Source organism: Dasypus novemcinctus, chromosome 21 (genome assembly GCF_030445035.2).
Source record: "Dasypus novemcinctus isolate mDasNov1 chromosome 21, mDasNov1.1.hap2, whole genome shotgun sequence".
Classification (NCBI taxonomy): Eukaryota; Metazoa; Chordata; class Mammalia; order Cingulata; family Dasypodidae; genus Dasypus; species Dasypus novemcinctus.
Genome location: NC_080693.1, coordinates 84,992,788 through 85,013,717, shown reverse-complemented (window position 1 = coordinate 85,013,717; position 20,930 = coordinate 84,992,788). Strand labels below are relative to the sequence as shown.

The 20,930-nt window shown below is 51.4% G+C and overlaps 1 protein-coding gene across 2 annotated transcripts in view; it reads right to left on the bottom strand.

Annotated features, from left to right (window-relative positions):
* RPTOR (regulatory associated protein of MTOR complex 1) overlaps nucleotides 1-20,930 on the bottom strand; it is a 434,359-nt gene that overhangs the window by 12,014 nt on the left and 401,415 nt on the right. For both annotated transcript variants that reach the window (XM_058284855.1, XM_058284854.2), the window contains exons 25-29: nucleotides 19,587-19,697; nucleotides 6,292-6,397; nucleotides 3,784-3,898; nucleotides 3,130-3,254; nucleotides 1,302-1,406 (exon numbers count right to left, since the gene is read on the bottom strand). In XM_058284855.1, coding sequence (XP_058140838.1) covers nucleotides 1,302-1,406; nucleotides 3,130-3,254; nucleotides 3,784-3,898; nucleotides 6,292-6,397; nucleotides 19,587-19,697 — 562 coding nt within the window. The remainder of the gene's footprint in view (nucleotides 1-1,301; nucleotides 1,407-3,129; nucleotides 3,255-3,783; nucleotides 3,899-6,291; nucleotides 6,398-19,586; nucleotides 19,698-20,930) is intronic.

Sequence of the window (20,930 nt, the reverse complement as noted above, 5' to 3'; positions counted from 1 at the left end):
GTCAGGGCCAGCGGCCTGCAGGAGGCAGGGTGAGCACTCTCTGTGCGCCGCCCTGCACAGGGGGCTGCTGGGAACGGGGGGGAGGGCGACAAGCGCTGAAAACCATGGCTTCCGTCTCCTCAGAAATGAAACCTCAGGGATTGGAGCCCCGTGTCCTGGCTGAGCCTGTGACCTGAGCTGAGGGACTGACAGGCCTCAGAGCAGAGGAGGGGACCTCGAGGGCCAGAGCGGAACTAGCAGGCATGAGGAGACAGCAGGGAAATGTGTCTGCCCCCCGCACGACACTAGCGGAGCACACGAGGGCATGGTGCAATCGTGACGACGCAGCCGCAGTGGCCCGTGGCCCAGGGTGAGGGCCCCAGATGTGTGGATAGGCTGTGGATTATCATCTTTCCCTGAAAAGAAGACACGGCCATGCCCCCAACCACTGCCCGCACGAAGCTGCCCCTGAGGCCGGCACTCGGGCCGGGACGAAGGCAGGGCAGCCTGACCGTGCAGCGCGAGGCTCCCCTCTGGATGCAGGGCAGTGCGGATGGGGCAGCAGGCGGGCAAGACGCTTTAGGCTCTGACTTCCACATCTGATAAAACCACCAGTAGTTTTAGGGTCATGCTGAGAAGAGACCACGATTCCCAGAAGCAAACTGCCGGCCACAGAGACCCATGGCTGGAAGGGTCTGAGCCTGCGGTCTGCGGCCAGGCTGCCTGGACAGAGGGGCCATGAGCTTGGAGTGCGGGGGCTTCCCACAGATGCCGACCTCGCCTTGCTCCTCAAGGGTGGTCTCTGCTGCCCCTGGCGGCCCGGCCTGGCCTGGAGCAGGTAGTTGGGACGTCTGCGCAGGCCAGGGCACCGGGTGCAACCGCCCGTGGCCAGGAAAGCATGAGGGCCTCGAGCAGGCCAGCCGGTGCCCCTGCCAGTGCCAGCGAGGGGAGCACACTGTGCGCGAGGCAGGGGGCAAGGGCCCCAGAGCCTCGGCTCCGAGGGCAGCTACGTGCCCGTGCCCCAGGGCTCCACTGCCCGCAGGCAGGCGCTGGCCACGTGGCCGTCTGCACGGCCCACTAAGAAGAGGACCGAGGCTTCTTTGCCTTACGGGACGATCTGGGGCTCTAGGGTGCTCGTGGGCCCTCCGCCCTGCCAGCAGCCGGGCTTCCACTGAGGACGGCAGCAGGGCGCGCGGCAGAGGCGAGCGTGGCGGGCGAGCACGCGCGGCCCAGGGCTGAGCGGTTCCGGCCAGCAGGGGGAGCCGCGGGCCTGTGATGCCAGCGGCCCCGGGACCCCCGCCCTGGGGGAGCCGCGGACCCACCTCGAGTCGTCGGCAGCATGTCCGAGAGGCCCTGCCACGCCGTCACCATCTCCGGGTTCTTTTCCAAATCAGCAAAGTTCTTCCAGACCCTGATGGCCCCGTCGTCTTGGGGAGGAGAGAAGGGAGGAGGTCAGCACCCGGGTGGGCAGGGGGGCCCCGAGCGCCTCGGGAGGGCAGGCCCCGGTGCCGGGCTGTGAGGCGAGGGCGCGGCCCGCCCACGGGCGCAGCCGGCTCTGCTCACCCCTGGCCTGCTCCGCCGCGATCCGGGACAAGCTGGCCACAGGCAGCGGGCCCCTCCCCTGGCTCTAGTCCGAAGGGAGCCCCTCCTCGCCGGGTGAAGGAGGCTTTGCACACGCCGCCCGGAGGGGCCCGCACGCCCCGCTCCCCGCTCCCCACTCCCCGCCTGGCCCCAGAGAGGCCCACGAAGCCCGGCCCGCTGAGGGTGAGGTCTCCCGCCTCTGCTCCTCCTGCTTGACGCCTGTCAGTCTGGCTCAGGCTGAGCCGTGCCGTGCGCTCCGAAGTGAGAAGCGGCGAGGACCCCGCTGGGCTGTCGGAAGCTTGGGACGGGGCCTGTGGCCCCTGTGCCCTCCCACAGGAGCGTGCAGGGAGCGCGCAGGGTGCGTGGGGTGTGCGGTGAGTGTGAGGGGTAAGCGTGCAGTGAGTGCGGTGAGTGTGAGGGGTGAGTGTGTGTGGAGAGTGCGGTGGGTGGTAAGCTTGGTGAGTGTGCAGTGCAGTGAGCATGAGGGGTGAGTGTGGTGAGCGTGCAGTGAGTGTGGTGAGTGTGCAGTGAGCGTGTGTGGGTGTGCAGTGAGCGTGCAGCGAGCGAGGCTCCCGCCCCCCTGCTGGCATCCCACGCGCTCTGGCCCCGACCCTCCAGACCCTCGCTGGCCCTGGGGCGGCTCCCCGGCCTCCACCTGCCTTCCAGGCTGCCCGCCATCTGCCAGGGTGCAGCCTGCCCTGCGCTGCCGAGAGGGGCAGCGGCTGGGGAGACGCGCAGATGCTGGGTCGCCTTGGGCTCGATGTCCGCCTGCTGCCCGCCCCGCCGCTCTGCCCTGGTGCCCGGCCTCCGCCTAGCCACCGTGAAGGCCCCTCGGCCTACCCTGGCCTCCGCCCCACATGCCCTGGAACCGGCCTCGAGAGCCTTTCCACAGCTGACCGTGGCCCCACGACCCGAGCCCGCCTAGTTCTCTGTCCATACCCCCGTGCCCCCAGGTGTGAAGGACAGGCGTGGATACTACTCGATTTTACGAGGTCCCTGTTATGCCCGTCAGAGCGGAGCAGAGACGCTTGGAGGGAGAAGAGGACGGCGTGATGCCAGGATGCACCAGCACAGTTGTCCAGCAGCTCCGAAGCCGCGAGCCCGGCAGGACGTAGCACAGCTGAGCCAGACCCCGACCCTGCCCCCTCCTGCCCTCCTCGCTCCCCCTGCTCCACCTCTCACCCGCCTCCCTGGCACCTTATATCCGAGGGAGGGGCAGCTGGGTCGACTGCGGACCTCTCGTCTGCGAGGAACGATGGAATCATGTTTTTAAAGCACTAAAGGAAACTAACGGCCCATCTAAGGGCACCTTACCTGGAGAAACTATTGTTCCAAAGTGGGGGTAAAATAAAGATACTTTCAGACCAAAAAGTCCCAAGAAAGGGTGGTGGGATCCAGTGCTGGAGGCCAGCCGGGCTCAGAGGCAGGGCCGACGCCCCCGGAGTGCCCAGGCCAGGAAGAGCCACGCCCCCAGCGGCGCCTGCCGCGGCTGCTCTTCAGGGCGGCTGCTGCCCCAGCGCCCTCCCCCGGGAGCCCTGCTTCCGGGGCACAGCGGCTCCCGCGGCTCACCCGTGGCTGTCAGCAGCAGGGGGCGGTCCTGGCCGTTGAGGAACTCCATGGCGGTGACCCTGGTGTAGCGGGGGTTGCCGTTGTGGAAGTAATCCAGCTTCTCCCCCTTTTCCCAGTCCCAGAAACTGAGAGGAAAAGAAACAGGTGAGAGTCACGACCTTTCTGGAAGCGTGAGAAGCCCCACCAAGTGGCTCCTGCCCACCACCCCAGGCGCCTGTCCTGGGTCAGGCCCGGCGCTCCTTGGCGCCGCGGCTTGCCAACACCGTGCTCCCTCGTGCACGTGCTCCTGCCGAGGAGCGGACGTGCAAGAACCTGTTTGCGCGGCGGCCTAGAACGGGCCTTGCCCACTCCGGAGGGACGGCATTCGCCTCAAGGGCAGGACGTGCCACCAGCATCCCGTGGCCGGCACCACCCCAGGCTCCCCGCAGCGAAGGGCGCAGTGAAGCAGCGCAGGGGCCCAGGCTACACGAGGACGACGTGATGGGGACGTGGCTCGGAATGTCCTCGAGACCGTCCTTCTGAAAGCGTGCGGCTGGGGGAAGGCATCCCGCCTCGGAAGCGAGAGGCTGCCCACTCACTCTGCAGAGGCGCGGTGGTGGGAGGGCGCCCGTCACCGGGACGCCTGCCGACGCGCTGAGTGAGCGCAGTGCCTACCAGATGCTGTCCTTGTCGGCCACGGCGATGCACGGGGTGAAGGGGTGGAACTTGACCACGGAGGGGACGCCGGGGTTCCTGTTCAGGAAGATCTGATCGTCCAGCCTCGTGATACCTACGAGAGACCCGGGCTGTGCTCAGCGGCAGGCCTTAGCGTAAGGCGCACGTCGCCAGCATGCTTTCACCAAGGCAGACACTGACACCTCGCGTGTGAGGCTTGAAGGGGCTCGAAGGAGACAGGAAGTATGGGAGGAAGTCTCAGAGTGCGCAGCAAGCTCACGCTGCGGGGGCTGCCTGGGTCCCCGCCAATGCTTGCCGCCCCGCATGTGATCACTTGTTCTTTGGCAAAATGCAGATCCATGCACGGTGACCTGGCTAAACTACACGAGAAATGTGCTAGAGGTTTCGGAATACGGGCTCAGGAAGGCCCTGAGCTGTTCCAGCCTCGGGCTGCTGCATCTGGGGCAGCCGCCATCAGCACAGTCCAGCAAAGCCCCGGAGGGTCCCTCCGTCTGGAAAGAGGATGGCCGTGAAACTGTATGAGCTGAAGGACATCAAACCACAAATCCAGCAGATGAAGTCACCTGGCCCCCAGGTACTGGCACATGAATCCCTTATGGCTTTGAAAGAGCTCCTTTCAGAAAGAAGGATGAAGTTCAAGGTGCAAAGAGATTCAGGATGGGTCAAGGTCGGTCTCTGGCTGGTTCTAGAAGGCTATTACGTGTGGTGAGGGCTGTGTGGGCTGACACGTCCCATCTTCTGTTGCAGTGCAAGAGGGGAGAGGAACGCTGTACCTGCCAACACTCTTGGCCCCAGACATCTGGTAGACCCGGGAGGGCGTCTCTGCGACTTGCACACTCCTTGGTCGGGCACAGGCCTTGGGCTTAGATGGTGACGATGCGGAGAAGCCTCTGGCCCTGGGGCAGCTTTGGCCCGGCCTGCCCCAGCCTCCTCCTCGGGCTCCGTGTCTCAGCAGAAAGCCAAGCCTCCTGCGGGCAGAGGCACAGGGGCCTGGTAACTTGGGCCTCAGCTGCCTGTGCCTGGTGGGTCGTCCATACCTCTGCCTGTGTCATGTGCTGCCTGCGCCAAGCCGGTGGGGCCCAGGCCCCTTCTCCCATGAAGCACGCGGTGTCCGCGGACGCGCCTCACTCAGCCGAGCTGCTTCTGTGCCGGAGCTGCCAGGCCCCAGCTCATCTCCATTCAGAACAGCAACCGCGGGCTGAAAACCACTTTTTGATAAGAAGGGTGGAACCAATGGGGTCAACAGGCCCGAAGGTTTTAATTCTGGCAGCAGTGGGCAGCTTCATTCTTAGGAGACATTCTTGGGTGTCAAGAAGCATGGCACAAAGTGATAGCTGTTACGGGGAGAGCCCAAAGAGAGGGCAAAATTGAAAAACAGAGAGAAACGCCCCAGATCACCAAGCCAGCTGATCAAGTTTGTAAAAATGCAAGTACCAGTACAGTGTTGACGGACAGGCTGAAGGATGTTCAGGTAAATAAGGAAAACTGGCGCTGGTCTTTCTCCTTCCTGCGCTTGGGTCAAGGCCCACTGGCTGGGCACTGCTACAGGACCACAGGCGGGCATCCTCGCTCCCATCTGCCCAGCGCCCAGCTGGTGCCACACAGAGACGAAACTTCACACTGAACCCAAGTTCTGATCACAGCAGGTGCCTCGCGAAGGGCGTGGCCCCAAATGTCCACCTGCTCGGCGGCACGCCCGTTTTGCCTTGTTTTTCACACCTTGCAGTCTCATTAGCTAATGTTTCGCAGCTTGGTGTTTTCAACAAATCTTTCTTTTTCACACAAAAAATGGAAGATTGAACCCCCAAATTGGTTTACACAAAGATTCTCTGTTTTGTAGAGAAGCCAGCTTTGTCTCTTGAGTGCGCAGCCCTGGTGTCGCCCCTGCTGCGTCCCGACAGCAGCCCCAGGCAGCCGCCCCTCCGCTGGGGGTCGAGCTCGCCTTCAGCCTGTCGCCGGGCAGCCCAGCTCGGCTTCCACGCCTGACTCAGAAGAGCCAAACGAATTGGTCCGCGCTCCCGGCCAGGAGGGCTAGGGGTGCCACAGGCTGGCGAACCTTCCGGGAAACAGCTCTGGGCCCTGTAGTTCCAAGCAGGGTCAACTGTCCTCTCCTCCGGGGAAGCCCGGGGCTCAGGGCTCACCGGGGCGGCAGACACGGGTTCCAGAACCTGGGCTCGCTCTGAAAACTCGGCCTGAGAGGCTCCCTGCGGAAGACGCGGGCTGGAGGTGCCCGTGGGGGAGCAGCGGAGTCCAGGGCACTGGGTGCACTCTGGGGGAGGGGGTGGGCTTCCCAGGGCTCCCACAGCCCACGCGGGCGGGACCCTCGAGCCCGTGCAGGCGGTGAGGCTGCCTCCCCCTACGGCCGGCCCCCCTCGTGGTCCCCACTCCCAGGCCCGACCTGGGAGTCACTTCCTCCCAAGACCGTCGCTGGCAGCTCCCGACGAGGCCCTGCCACACCCCGGGCCGAGCCGCAGCCACGGTGCCTACCCTTCTGGATGATGTGCTGGGCCTGCCTCCGCACGCGCGTGTTGCGCAGGAACCGCCACTCCCGCTCCTTGCGGATCTGGCTCTCCAGGTCGTGCTCCTCCGGGATCTGCAACGATGAGGAACGCCAGGTGACGCCCGGCAGTTGGCGGCATTCTTGTGTCAAATTTAGGACCTTGATCGGCGCGGGGAGGGCCTTGGCCTGCCCGTCCGGCCAGCGCACAAACGCCCACCGGAGGGTGAAGGCAGTTTCTGGGCTTGGCGGCCACGAGCCAGGCTGGTCCCATGCCCAGGAAGGCAGGTTCTGGGCTCTCGGCCATGGGCCCATCTACCCCACCTGCTGGGGTCCTCTCCAGGCCCGTGGCCCCCCACGGCAGGGAGGCCTGCCTCCCACGGAGCCACGGAGCCCCCAGCAGGCCTGGCATCGTTGTGCGAGGTGACGGCCCAGGGGAGGACTCAGTGGCATTGCGCTGGGTGGAGGCAGATGCTGCGCCTGTCACTGTGGAAACGTCCGACACAAAACCATAACCAGGCGGGGCGCGTACTCTTTCTCTGATGCTAAAGAGAATGGAGGATCTGGTTTGAGGATAAATTGACTTATGGAAAATAAAATAAGCAATTAACAAGGGCAGCGCTGCACTGGGCAGGCCGCGTGGGACGCCGAGAGGCCCGGGCAGGTGGCGGCGCTCTCAGGGCAGTGGCCCCCGCCCAGTCTCATGCACCACTGGGGAGGACTGTCACATGGCCGGAAGGCTCAGCCCAAGGGAGGCCAAGGCCACCTCTACCTGAAACACGAGGTCCAGACAAGCTGGCCCTCCGCCACTGCTGGGCAGAGGCCCCTCCTGCTTCCTGGCTCGTGCGTGTGCAGGCATGTGCAGCTGTGTGCAGATGTGTGCAGCTGTGTGCAGGTGTGTGTGTGGGTGTGTGGGCCAAGAGCCATCCCCTGGGCGAGGACAGCAGGCCTTAAGTCCACTGTGCCCAGAAGGTGACCTTTGGCTAGTGTAGTAGGGACGCCCTTCCTTAGGCAGGTGTGTCATCGGATAAATGAGGCTGAGTACCTGCTAGGCAACTACCGATGTTTGTAAAGTCCCAAAATACAGGAGAAATTAAGTAAACAAAATAAAAACCCTACTTCTCCCTGGCCAAGAGCTGAAGCAGGGGTGCTTGCCACAGCTGCCCTCGTCATTAGCTGTGACAACGCGAGACTATTGTGCACAGTACTTGGTACTGAAACGCTGGCTCCCTGTGGGGACACGGGACAGGCTTGCGCTGCCATGCCCACGTGTGGCTGAGGAGAGCAATTATCTCTGTAGGCAGAGAATCTCAGGGTACCTTTTAGGTGGTTCTTAGACGAGAAGTTTGCAGAACATTTTTCGTCTCTCTTCTTAAATGCTTTGTGTTATGCTTGATTATAAAATGAAAACAACCAAACCCCAAACCTCCCTTCTGAAGCCTGCTCTCACAGGTGCCTGTTGGTTTCTGTTTTCTAGCATTTCACTGCTATGTTCCATTCCTTTCCTTCTTAAAAACCACATACTGCTCGCAAAAACAGCAACAAAAACCCCAAAAGGACATCCAAACCCGGAAATAACAAGAAAAGATGTCCTTTCCAAAGCTACATTTGACATACCCTGGATTAGAAATAACTCCACAGTGGCCAGTGGATGGACTGTGGAGTTTTAGCACTGGGTTTTATGTTAGAACAATCCAGAGTTTATTAGAAAAGAAAGGACAAATGACCAATAATGCAGAGCAATAATCTCAATTTAAAGAATGCAGATAAACAAGACTCAGTGTGTGCCAGGGCTGGCGACAGCCTGGCCTCCGTGGGAAGGGAGCAGGGGACAAGAGGGCGGGCATGGTGGGGACCGCAGGGTTCAGACCAGCTCCCCGTGCAGCCCTGGGTGGGCTCGCGCAGCACCGTATGGTACCCTGCGGGGAAGCCCAGAGGCTATGCAGACGCGGGGGCTGGAGCTTTCAGCTCCAAAGAAAACCCAGACAGTGGTTCCGTGGACGCAGGGAGATGAGCACGTGGAAGGTGTGCCGGAGGGCAGATGACAGGAGCCTGGGCCGTGGGTGCTGCCACCGTGCACCTGCTGTGGAGGGTACAACGGGGCGCTAGGGTCCTACCTTCCGGGGTCTACCCTGCCCTGCCCTTGGCCTGTCCAGTCCAGCACGTCTCTGTTGCTCTAGTCTGGCCTCTTCCGGAAAGCTGCAGAAATGCACCGTGTGGGCAGGAGCCTCCTGAGCCTGGCTTCCTCCACCGAGTACAACCCGTCGTCCCACCTGGTACTGCGTGTATCAGGGTTTTTTTGTTTTCTGTAGTATTCCATTGTTTGGCTCTACCTGTTTATCTCTTCATCAGGAGAAGGCTATTTGGGTCATTTCCAGTTTTTGGTGATTTTTAACAAGGCCACTGTAAATATTCACGTCCGTCTCTGAGTGAACAAAAGTTTTCACTTCTCTTGGGGAATATTGCAGAGGAATACTATTAGGTTGTGGGCTGCTTAAATTTAAGAATCAGCCAAACTTTTCCAAAATACCTGTAATGTTTTGCATTTGTATCCCCAGCCCGTGAGAGTGTGACTGGCTGTTAGTCCTTAGCAGAGGCGGTGGTATCTCACCGTGGTAGCCTGCTGCCCTTGCCCTTGGCTGACTTCCTTTATGGCGAGCATCTTCTCATCTGCTTATTTGCCATCTGTATATCTTCTTTGGTGAAGTATCTGTTCTTTTGCCCATCTTCTCTTGAGTTGTTTGTTTCCTTATTGCGGAATTTTGAGGGTTATGTATTCTGGATACAAGCCCTTTATCAGATATGTGTTTTCCATTTTTTTTCCTCAAGTCAGTGGCTTATCTTTTTTCATTTTCTTAACAGAGTATTTGGAAAAGGAGAAGTTTTAATTTTGATAAAGTTCAATATTTTTTTCACTTGTGGCCTGTGATTTCCATCCTATTAAAGAAGCTGCTGCCTAACCAAAGATCAGAAAGGTTCTCCTCTGTTTTCTTCTAGAAGTTTTATAGTTTCAGGTTCCACATGTAGATTGAGTTAATTATTCTGTACAAGGAATGAGACATGGCCAAGCTTTCCTGCAGTAGTCAGCCGTGGAGTGCTGAGGTCTGCTGGCGCTAATCAAGGGTGTTTTTGGGGGTAAAAGCTTAGTTACAAGGCCCTAATGAATTCAACTCAAGGTCGCCAAAGTCAGTTGCCACATGTTGAAGCAAGATGGTGAGTGATCTCTGCCTGGCATCTCAGTCTTTGGGTCTTAAAAGAATAAAAAATATTTTTAAAAAAATTTAAAAAAACCTTTTGCCTTTCATCACTGTAATAACTATTGTCCTGTATGTACAATGGCAATGTCTTACATTTCTTCCTCAGTGTCTTACTTTTTTCTTCATTATGTCTTCAAAGAAGTTTTAGGTCACAGTAAAGTCACATACATATAGGGGACTCCTATGTACCCAACATCGTCCCCCCCTTTCCCCCTTCCCTATTTTAATGATCTTTTTATATGTGGATGATACCCTTTATTTTTTCATATAGATTTTAGAATAAGCTTGTCAGTGACTACAAGAAATCCTATGGGGATTTTTATTGGGATTGCATTAAATCTACACATCAAGGTAGGGAGAACTGACAAGTTAATGCTGAGACTTCCAATCCATGAACATGGTATATCTCTTCATTTATTTAGCTCTTCTCTGATTTCTTTCATTGTTTTTGCAGTTTGCAGCATACAGATCTTACAAATATATATATGTATATATATTTTACCTTTATACCTAAATTCCTAATTGTTCATGTAACATACAATTGGTTAATGTATAATGTTACCTTGTATACTGTGAATGTACTATAGTCACTTATAAGGTCTAGCTGTATTTTGCAGATTCATTAAAATCTTATGTATACACAGTAATGTCTATGAATGCACTTATTTCTTTTTATTGTCTTAGTGAACTGTCTAGAATCTCTGGTTATATTGAATAAAAAGGATGAGAAAAGACATCCCTGCTTTGTTCCCTATTTGAAGGAAAAAGCATTCAGTCTTTTGCCATTGAGTATAATGTCAACAGTAGATTTTTGCTGGGTGTCCTGTTTAAGGGTAAGGAATTTCCCTTCCATTCCTAGTTTGATGAAACATTTTTCAAATTTTTAAAATCATGAATGGCTGTTAAATTCTGTCAAATGTTTTTTCTGCAGCTATAGAAATGATTACTTGTTTTTTCTTCTGTGGTTTTCTTTCTGTAAAGAAAACTCTCTGGTTAACATTTTTGAATTGCCAAACAGTTTTCTATGCTGCACCAATAAACATTTCTAGAATGCTGTGTTAAATCAACTTTGCATTCTTGGGAAAGAGCCCACATGTCAGTATGTTACATTTTTGTACGTATTACTGTATTTGATTTGCTTATTTTATCTGGAGGGTTTTGTGTTTATATCCATGAGGGATATTGGTTTGTAGTTCTTTTCTTACAATACCTTTGTTTGGATTTGGTAGCAGAGTAATGCTGGCTTCATACAATGAGTTGGGAAGTGTTCATTCTACTTTTATTTTCTTTACAAGATTGTGTAGAATTGGTATTATTTCTTCCCTTAAATATTCGGTAGAATCTGCCAGTGAAGCTATCTGGGCCTAGGGTTTTCTAGGAAGGTTTTTAACCACATATTCATTCTCTTTAATAGACATAAGACTATTTGGGCTATCTACTTTCTTAAGTGTATTTTGGTAGTTTATGACTTTCAAGGAATTTGGCCATTTCATCCAAGTTACTGTGTTGATGGGCATAAGTAGTGATGGCCTCTCTCTCATTCCCGATATTGTTGATTTGTTTATTTTCTCTTTATTCTTTACCAGAGATTAGAGGAGTATTAACTTTATTGCTCTTTTCAAAGAACCAGCTTTTGATTTAATTAATTTTTTCCTGTTTTTCAGTTTTCAATTTCATTGATTTCCTGATTTTTATTTCCTTACTTCTGTTTGCATTAGGTTTAATTTACCCTTCTTTTTTTTTTCCCTATGGTGGAAGCTAAAATCATTGATTTGAATCTTTTTTTAAAAAACTGTGTTTAATGCTATAAATTCCCCTCTCAGCACTGTGTTAGCTGCATCTCACAAGTTTTGATATGCTGTGCTTTCACTTTCATTCAGTTCAAAGTACTTCCTAATTTCCCTTGTAACTTCATGTTTGGTCCATGGGTTATTTAGAACTGCATTGTTTAGTTTCCAAATATTGGGAGACTTTCTGGAGAGCATTCTGTTCAACTAGATTGGTTCAGAGAATGTATTTTATATGATTTCAAGTCTTTTACATTTGTAAAGCTAATTGTGGGTGTATTGATTTCTCTTCTCAGGTCTACCTGCTTTTAATTTATGGATGTGAAGTTTTATAGCTGCACACTTAAACGTTGATTTTTTAGGTCTTCTTGGTGAATTGACTGCTTTGCCGTTATGTGATAACCTTCTTTACTCCTTGAAATATTGCTTGTTCTGAAATCTGCTTTGTCTGATAAAAATGTAGATACTCTAGCTTTCTTTTGAATCATATTTGTAAGGTGAATAATTTCCTTCTATATTACTTTTAACCTATCTATGAGATATTTAAAGTGGGTTTCTTGTACAAAGTTGGGTCTTTAAAAAAATCAAATTTTTTCAATCTCTGTCTTATAAATGGTATTTTTAGACTATTTACATATAATGTAATTTTGATGTGGCTGAATTACAATTTTGCTAGTTTTTGCTATTTATTTAATCTATTCTTTGCCTCCATTTTTTCTCCCTGCTTTTAGATGAACAGAATATGCTTTTATGAGTTAATTTACCTCCAATATTGACTTATTACTTATACCTCTTAATTAAAAAAAAATTACTCTGGGGTTTCCAATAAACAATTGTAATTAATGATAGCTTCCTTCAAATAATATGGTACTTCATGGATAATGAAAGAACTTTACGACAGCACACTTCCAATTCCTACCTCCCATCTTTTATGCTGTTGTTGACATACATTTTACTTTTACATATGCTATAAATCCACAATACATTGTTACTATTTTGCTTGAAATAGTCTATTATGAGATTTTTTAAAAAAGTCTTTTACATTTATCTTCATCTTAACTATGAAGATAGTTAACTATGAAGATCTTCAACTTAACTATTTAACTTCATCTTAACCTGAATATGATGTAATCCAGGTTCCTGTCTGGCATCATAGTCCTTCTGCTGGAAAAACTACCTTTAAAATTTTTTATAGCTCAGATAAGGAATTTTCTCAGCTTTTGCTTGTCTGAAAAAGACTTTATTTTGCCTTTGTTTTTTAAATACTTCATTGGGATATAACTTGCATACATAAAGGCAACTTTTAAAATTGTATAATTCAATGGTTTTAGTATATTCACAGACTTGTGCAACCACCATCACAATTTAAGTTTAGAACCTTTTTATCAACACTAAATGCCACTCCCTGTTCATTAGCTGTCCCACCCCATCCCCCTCTCCCAGCCCTAGGCAAACGACCAAGTGGTCTTCTATAATTGTAGTCCTTCATTTAGAACAATGTTTTCAAGGTTCACCTTTGATGTAGCTCATATCAATAACTTTATTCCTTTTTTACTGCTGAATAATATTCCATTGGATAGATATATCATACTTTATCCTCTCATTAGTTGGTGGACATTTGGGTTGTTTCTTTTTTGCTACTATGAATAATGCTGCTACAAACATTCATTTACAAGTTTTTATGCGGACAAATGTCATTTTTTAAAAAGATTTATTTATTTATTTATCTCCCCTTTCTGCCCCCCCCATCCCGGTTGTCTGTTCTCTGTGTCTATTTGCTGCGTCGTCTTCTTTGTCCGCTTCTGCTGTTGTCAGTGGCATGGGAATCTGTGTTTCTTTTTGTTGCGTCATCTTGCTGTGTCAGCTCTCCGTGTGGGTGGTGCCATTCCTGGGCAGGCTGCACTTTCTTTCGCACTGAGTGGCTCTCCTTATGGGGTGCGCTCTTTGTGCATGGGGCTCCCCTACACGGGGGATACCCCTGCGTGGCACGGCACTCCTTGAGCGCATCAGCACTGCGCATGGGCCAGCTGCACACGGGTCAAGGAGGCCCAGGGTTTGAATCGTGGACCTCCCATGTGGTAGATGGATGCCCTAACCACTGGGCCAAGTCCGCCGCCCCAGACAAATGTCTTAATTTCAATTCCATCTAGGAGGGGAATTGTTAGATTATATGACAACTGTATGTTCAGTATTTTTAAGAACTGACAATTCATTTTCTAAAAATGCTGCACCAATTTACAGTTCTCCAAGCAATATATGGGGTTTCAACTTCTCCACATTCTTGGCAAACTTATTATCTGCCTTTTTGAATACAGCCATCCTAGTGGGGTGAAGTGGGTATCTCACTCTGGTTTTGATTTGCATTTCCTTGATGGCTAATGATGTTGAACATCTTTTCAGGTGCTTAACTGGTCATTTGTATATCTTCCTTGGAGAAATGTTTATTCAAATCCTTTGTCCACATTTTAACTGGTTATCTATCGTTTTATTATTGTGTGGTAAGAGTTCTTTGTATATTCTGGGTACCAGCCCCTTATCAGATATATGATTTACAAATATTTTCTCCCATTCTGTAGGTTGTCTTCTCATTTTCTTGGTGGAATCACTGGTGGTGTAAGAGATTTAAATTTTTCATATAGCTCAATTTACCTATTTTTCTTTTGTTGCTTGTATTTTTAAATCATATCCCCAAAACCACTACCTAATTCATGGTGATGAAGATTAATTCCTATGTTTTATTGAAAAGTTTTATAGGGTTAGTTCCTACATTTAGGACTATGATCCATTTTGAGTTAAATTTTAAGTATGGAATAAGGAAGGAGTCCAACGTTATTCTTTTGCATGTGGGGTATCCAGTTGTCCTGGCATTATTGGTTAAAAAGACTGTTCTCTTCCCACTGAATTGTCTTGGTATGCTTGTCAAAAATCATTTGACCAAAAATAGGGTTTACTTCTGAGGTGTTACATTAATTCTATTCCATTGATCTACATGTCTATCCTTATGCCAGTACCCCACTGTCTCAGTTACTGCAGCGATGTAGTGAAGTTTTGAAACTGGGAAGTGTGAGCCCTCCCACTTAGTTCTTTTTTTTTTTTAATATTCATTTTATTTATCTCTCCCTACCCCATCATTTTTACATTTGCTGTGTCTGTTTGTCTTGTTTCTTTAGGAGGCATCAGGAATTGAACCCAGGACCTCCACTGTGGGAGGGAGGTGCCCAATCTCTAAAGCCACCTCCGTTCCCTGCTTTGTTGTGTCTATATATGTTTTTTCCCTTGTGTCTCTTGTTGCATCATCTTACTGCAACAGCTTGTCGCACCTGCCCATTGTGCCAGCTCACCATCCTGCTTGTCCTCTTTAGGAGGCACCAGGAACCTCTGCTCCCTGCTTTGTTGTGTCTCTCATCATGTTTTTCTTCTGGTGTCTCTTCTTGGTCATCTTGTTGCATCAGCTCGCCATGCCTGCCCATCACTCCATCTTGCTATCTTCTTTAGGAGGCACTGGGAATCAAACCACAACCTCCATTGTGATAGGCAGGAGCCCAATTGCTTGAGCCACATCTGCTTCCCTAGTTCTTCTTTTTCAAGTTTTTTTTGGGGGTACTCTGGGTCCCTTGATTTTTGTATGAATGTTAGTATCAGCTTGTCAATTTTTGCAACAAAGGCAACTGGGATTTTCATAGGGATTGCATTCACTCCATAGATAAATTTGAGAATTGTCATGTAAAGAATATTGTCTTCCCATTTATTTAGGTCTTCTTTCAACAATGTTTTGTAGTTTTCAGTGCCCAAGTCTTACATTACTTTTGTTAAATTTATTCCTAAATGTTATTCTTTTTGAAGCTATTGTAAGTGTAATTGTTTTTTTAATTTCACTTTTGATTGTTCATTGTTGGTGTATAGAAAACAATACAGTTGGTTTTTGTATATTGATCTTGTATTCTGCAACACTGCTGAATTTCTTTATTAGTCCTAATAGCTTTTTAGGGGATCCCTGAGGATTTTCAATATGGAAGACCATGTCATCTGTGAATAGAGGTTTATTTCTTTTGCTTGCTTAACTTTATAACTTTCAGTACAGCATGGAAAATACATGGCATGAGAGGATATATTTGTCTTATTCATTTTCAAAAGATTTTCACTGGGTATGGAATCTGGGTTGACAGTTTGTTTCTTTCAGCACTTTCATGATGCCACTCCATTTTCTCCTGGCTTACATAGTTTCTGACGAGACTGCCATGAGAATTCTTATCCTTATGTCTTTACTTAGGAAAGACATTTAGTGTGTCTTTATTCTCTGGTGGCTCTTCAAAATGTTCTCTTTATCTTTGGTTTTCAGCAGTTTAAATATGATATGTCTGGGTGTTTAAATATGTGTGTCTATGTGTATATATATCCTGCATTGGGTTCTCACAGTTTGCTGGATGTGTAGCTAGATATCTTTTATGATTTTTGGAAAAATTTTGGCCAGTATCTCTTCAAATATTTCTTCTGCTCATTCTGTCTCTTCTTTTGAGATTCCAATTACACATGTGTTAGGCTGTTTCATACTATCTAAAAACTCCTGTTTTGTTTTAAACCTTTGCATTTCTTTTTGGGTAATTTCTATGAATCTATCCTCAAGTTCACTCATTCTTTCCTTGTCTGTTTGAGGTTAAGATAAACCTGTAGAAGGCATCCTTCATCTTTTTTACTATGATTTTTATTCCTAGCATTTTTGTTAGACTCTTTCTTGGTTTATTTTTCTCAGATGAAATACCTCATCTGTTCATCTGGAGTCTTTATCATATTAAATCATAGTTGCTCCAGTCTCCTCTCTGTTATTGCAACATTGTGGGTTGTAACAAGTCTGGCTCTATTGATTGAGGGTGGGACTGAGGAAAACTCTGCGGTTCTATGCACAAGAATGTCATGTATCACAGGAAAAAAAACAGAAACAGTCATTTTTTGGAAGAATATTCACTATAAGAAAATGCTGAATGCTCGTAACATAAGGTAAGTGAAAAACAGTGGCTAAAGAGCCATAGGTATAGAGTAATCCCAGTGGCTGTGGAGGGGACACACATGCATGTACATGCGTGTATGTGGTATGGGTGACTTCAAACTTTCTTCTTTAAATATTTTTTTATTTTCCAAGTTTTCAATAATGCACTTTCACAAATAGCTTCACAGGCATGCCTACTTAACAAACTGCAGAGCAAGTTCAGCATCTATCCCCTAAGCACATCCACGTGCCCTCCTAAGGATGGGTCAGGCCAAAAAAAAACACGTGTTTTCTACAGGGCAGTCACTGTCAGGTTTACCATGGCGGTAACAGCTGTGCTTGAATGACCGAGAGCCACTTGGCACACATTACATAAAACATGTCTATCAACTCCTTCCAAGCTCTTTTTGTAATTACTATTATATTTTAATGTCTTTTAAATGGCAAAACCAGTAACTGTCCTTTCTAAAAAGTTCAGACAACACAGGATTATAGAACATAGAAAAGTCCCCTTTCTTTCAGTCCAGCCCTACCTTCCAAGAGAAGCTGCTGACGCAGAACCATCCAGACTTTTTCCTACCCCTACAAGCTGACGTGCCTCTACTTAATGTAAAAGAAAATCTCAGGTCCTTAAACCATCCTAAGACTTCAGTTGCCACCAAGAGCTACAGACCAAACCGCGCACAAAGTCCTTCTATTTTCAATCCTAACACCTGAAGCTCATAATTTCAAACTCTAACCAGGTCAATCTGTTTCCACATATTGACGTGGATCATTTACTCTTCACTTACGTTCGATGCATACTTCCTGACCGCCTCCTGCGGCTCAGCCCTGAGACCAGAAGCTTGGCTGGCCTGGGCCCTCCGCTGGGCCCTCCCCTGGGGGTCTCCGGGTGGTGCAGTCAAGTCAGGCGGGCCCCGGGGCACTGCTGCCTCCTCAGGCTGGGGGTGGGGGTGTCCTCAGGAGGAACGCTCGGCTGTCCCACTGGGGACACGTGGCCAGAAGAACAAAAAGGAACAAGAGGTGCCAGCCACTTTGTCCAGGTTATGTGCCCGTTATTGCAGGATGGTTAATAAAATTCTTTTCTCCTCTACCAAAAAAAAAAAAAAAAAAGGAACAAGAAGAGAAAGAAGGTGGTGCAGTTCATCCAGCAGGTGCAGCGCACTGAAGGCTGCGCTCACACCCAAGACTGGCCTTTAGCTGGCTTCTGGAACCTTCTCTGGGATCAGTGGAGGGCTCTTCAGGAAGGCCAAAGCATTTTAATAGCAGAATGGGGAAAGGCCAGGAGTCCTGGATTTTCTGTCACTCCTCCCTCCCATTGTGCAGAGGACCGAGAACAGGTGGTGCAAGCCTTCAAGAAAAGCCACTACTTGTTATGCCAAGAAGTGACCCCACTTTATAAGCACGACCTTTCAGCAGGAGGAGAGACCAGCCCTCCGGCTCCTGGCCGGCTTGCCCTTGCCTGCTAAGCACGAGATGGGCTGACCTCTGCTGACAGTAGCGCAGGCCCACGCCGGGCTCGAGGGATGCCTCTCCAGGGCCCCGTGTCCGCTCGGCCCAGCGCGTCGGCAGCGCGGGGGCTGCTCTCTTCTTGACCGGCCGAGCCCCCAGGACGGGGAAAGGGCGCCTTCCCCACTACCCTGCCCGCAGTCAGCCAGGCCGGGCAGAGCCGGTCTGGGGGTGGCAGGCTCATTGACCACGGCTGGCCCCAAGGCCTCCAGGATCTCTTGGGGTGTTTTTTGCTTTAATATATTTCTTTTCTGATCACTAAGGTTCTTTGGCACTTAGTGCAGAAAATGTAGAAAAGGCTGCAAAGTTTAAGGATAAACCCCAAATTCTGTGCCACCATAATCATTTCGTTTCGACCTCCATGCAGGTCGGGCCCCCCCGCCTTGGCCCGCAGTGCTCTGCGCACATGCCAGGCGGCCTTTCTGCATGTCTACGCTCTGGTCCTGCTCGTTTTCCTTCTTAAAAGTTTCGTCAGGAGCATTTTCTCCTATTAGCTTTCTAAAGCTTACTTTTTAATAGCTAATTTCTCAACAAATGTTTCATAATTTTTTTTTAGCTATTCTTCCAGTTGGACATTTAAGATGACCCCAAATTTTACTCTAATAATACAAAAATTGTCCATATCTCTGATTATTTCCTTAGATATCTTAGCAAAGCAATTCACCGGGTTAAAGGGAATGGCTTTTTATTAAGGCTTTAAATATGTATTGCCAAACTGCTTTCTAGAAAAGTCAGGCCATTTCAGACACTTGGGTTCATTTAGAATATGGGAAGGCCCTCTCCTCTCCCTTTTCAGCGAAGGGGCTCAATCAATCAGAGCTTTATTACCTGCCTTGGGTTCTGACGATAATCATCGGATTTTTACTGATAAAAATTGGCTATGACTATGGGGAAAAGGGAAGCAGCAGAAAACTGTAACAAAGAGTCCAAGTACCTTCCAGGAAATCCCTGAGATGTAACACTTAGGAAGAAGCTGCAGTTTTCAATGTTCTATTAGCTATTTGAGGAGAAAAAAAAGGTTTTCCAATTTTATGCGTTAGACTTATGGAGAGTCTATAGACGAGTTTTCAGAAGGATTCCCGCAGATGAGCGCCTGCTAGGCCCATCGTCCTGGGCTCTGGGGCCGCCACCCTGCCCTGCGGCTCGAACCTGCGGCCACGGAGCCACCGCAGCCCTGAGCGCCTCTCGCAGGAGGGCTCTGGCAGGAATAACCCTGAAGACTGACTTGTGGAACAAGCCAGAAAGTACTGGAATCTGCCCCCGCTGGCTGTTAACAGGCCCCACAGGGCGAGTGGCCTGGGCCTGGCTCGAGCTGAGCTCCTTCATTAATGGCCGAAGGGCCCTGGGCGGCCGTCCCCGTTAGGTGAGCTACGATAGAAGCTCCGGAAGGCAGGCTTCTGGTCTCTTTCCTTTTTAGGGGGTGGGAGATGGACAAAGCCGGCAGCGTCCTCTGCGCTCCACGCCGTGTGAACACCCACTGCCGGAACCCGGGATGACCCTCCACAGCCAGCAGCCAGGCGGAGGGGACGGAGGGGATGGAGGGGATGGAGGGGACAGAGGGGACGGAGGAGGCCCTGCAGCCGCCCTCGCCGAGGCAGACAGATGCCACAGGGGCCGGGGGGCCAGGGGGCCAGGGGCCGGCGCCACGGGAGGGCGCGGGAGCAGAGGTGTCCCCGGAGGGGTCGAGGCACCCGAGAGGGGAGAGGGCCGAGTGCAGCGGTGCAGGGCGCGGGGGCACTTAGCGCTACCTTCATGACGGGCTGGGCAAAGTACCGGGCGCTCCAGTCGCAGAAGCCCGTCTGCACCGTGGCCGAGACGAAGCTCTTGTGGCCCGCGGGCTCGTCCGCATCGTCGGCGGTCTGGCGGGTGTTCGGGAAGGAGGGGAGAAGAGACAGCGTTAGGCCTCCACCCTGTGCCCTGTGCGCGCCTGGGGGCTCATGGCTTGGGCAGAGGAAGGGGAGGGCAGCGCGCTGGAGTCGCGGGCTGTCCCGCTCGCCCCGCTCGCCCGCTCGCCCGGCGGCTGCAGCCCCAGGGTTGCCGTCTGACTGCAGGTCTGGGCTGCCAGGAGGGCCTCGACCTTGCCTGTCGCGGGGGCTGTCCAGGGGCCACAGTCTATGGAGCCCTGGTCACTCCCCTGACTTGGGGGCCTCTGATTCCACTGTTTGTTGAGACGAGGCTGGGGGGGCCAGTGTGGCGGCTCACCTGTCACCCCAGAGTCCCCCGCCGGCGCACGAGGCCGGCCACTCCAGGACGCGGACCTGAGAGGTGGTCCTGGCGCCTGCCCGAGGGAGCCCCCGCGGCACACCCTGGCCCCTGTGAACACTTGAACTTGAAACCTGGGCTCCACACAAGTGTGTTCGGCTGTGGGGAGCCCCAGCCCCCTCCCCCTCCCTGGGTGCCGCGGTGGGTGCAGGGGAAGGGGTGGGGCTGACAGTTCTCTTCTGTCGGGTGAATCCTCCAGGTGGGCTGTCCTGCCTGGACGCAGCTGTTTCGGGTACACGGCAGACCCAGTCCTGGGGGCGAGAGCCTCCCGCCGGCTGCTCCCCAAGTCCTGGCCAGCAGGGACCCAGCATGCCTGGCCTGGCCACTTCCCGCTGGGCTGGGTGATGGCATGGCCTCTGCCCTGCGCCTACCCATACTGGAGCTCCTGGTGGACCCCACTCCCGCCGAGGCGGCGGCAGGTGCCCTGGCAGTTGGGATGGGCAGGGGCAGGGTGCCGTGTGAGCTCTGCCCACCCTGCCTTTTAAAATGACGACCCCAAAGTGAACGTGGGACCCCATTCTCCACTGGAGGCACTGTGGGCACAAGGCCACTGATGCACGCGGCAGGTCTGGAGTGACCGTCGCTAGGCCCCGTGTGCTTGGCAAAGTGGCCAACGGCTCAGAGAAAAACAGCACGGTCCCACGCCTGTGCAGAACCATTCACGTGGGTCTCAAGCGCTGGCGGGCGAGGACAGGTTCCTTTCTCTCCAGAAATTCCCTTCCGCTCAGTTACGTGGGTAAGTGGATGCTTAGGGAGCAAACAGCCGGTGCAGAGGGAACTCCTGTGCTTGCTGCTGCTGCACCCCGTGGAGCCCACCTGCCCCGGGAGGG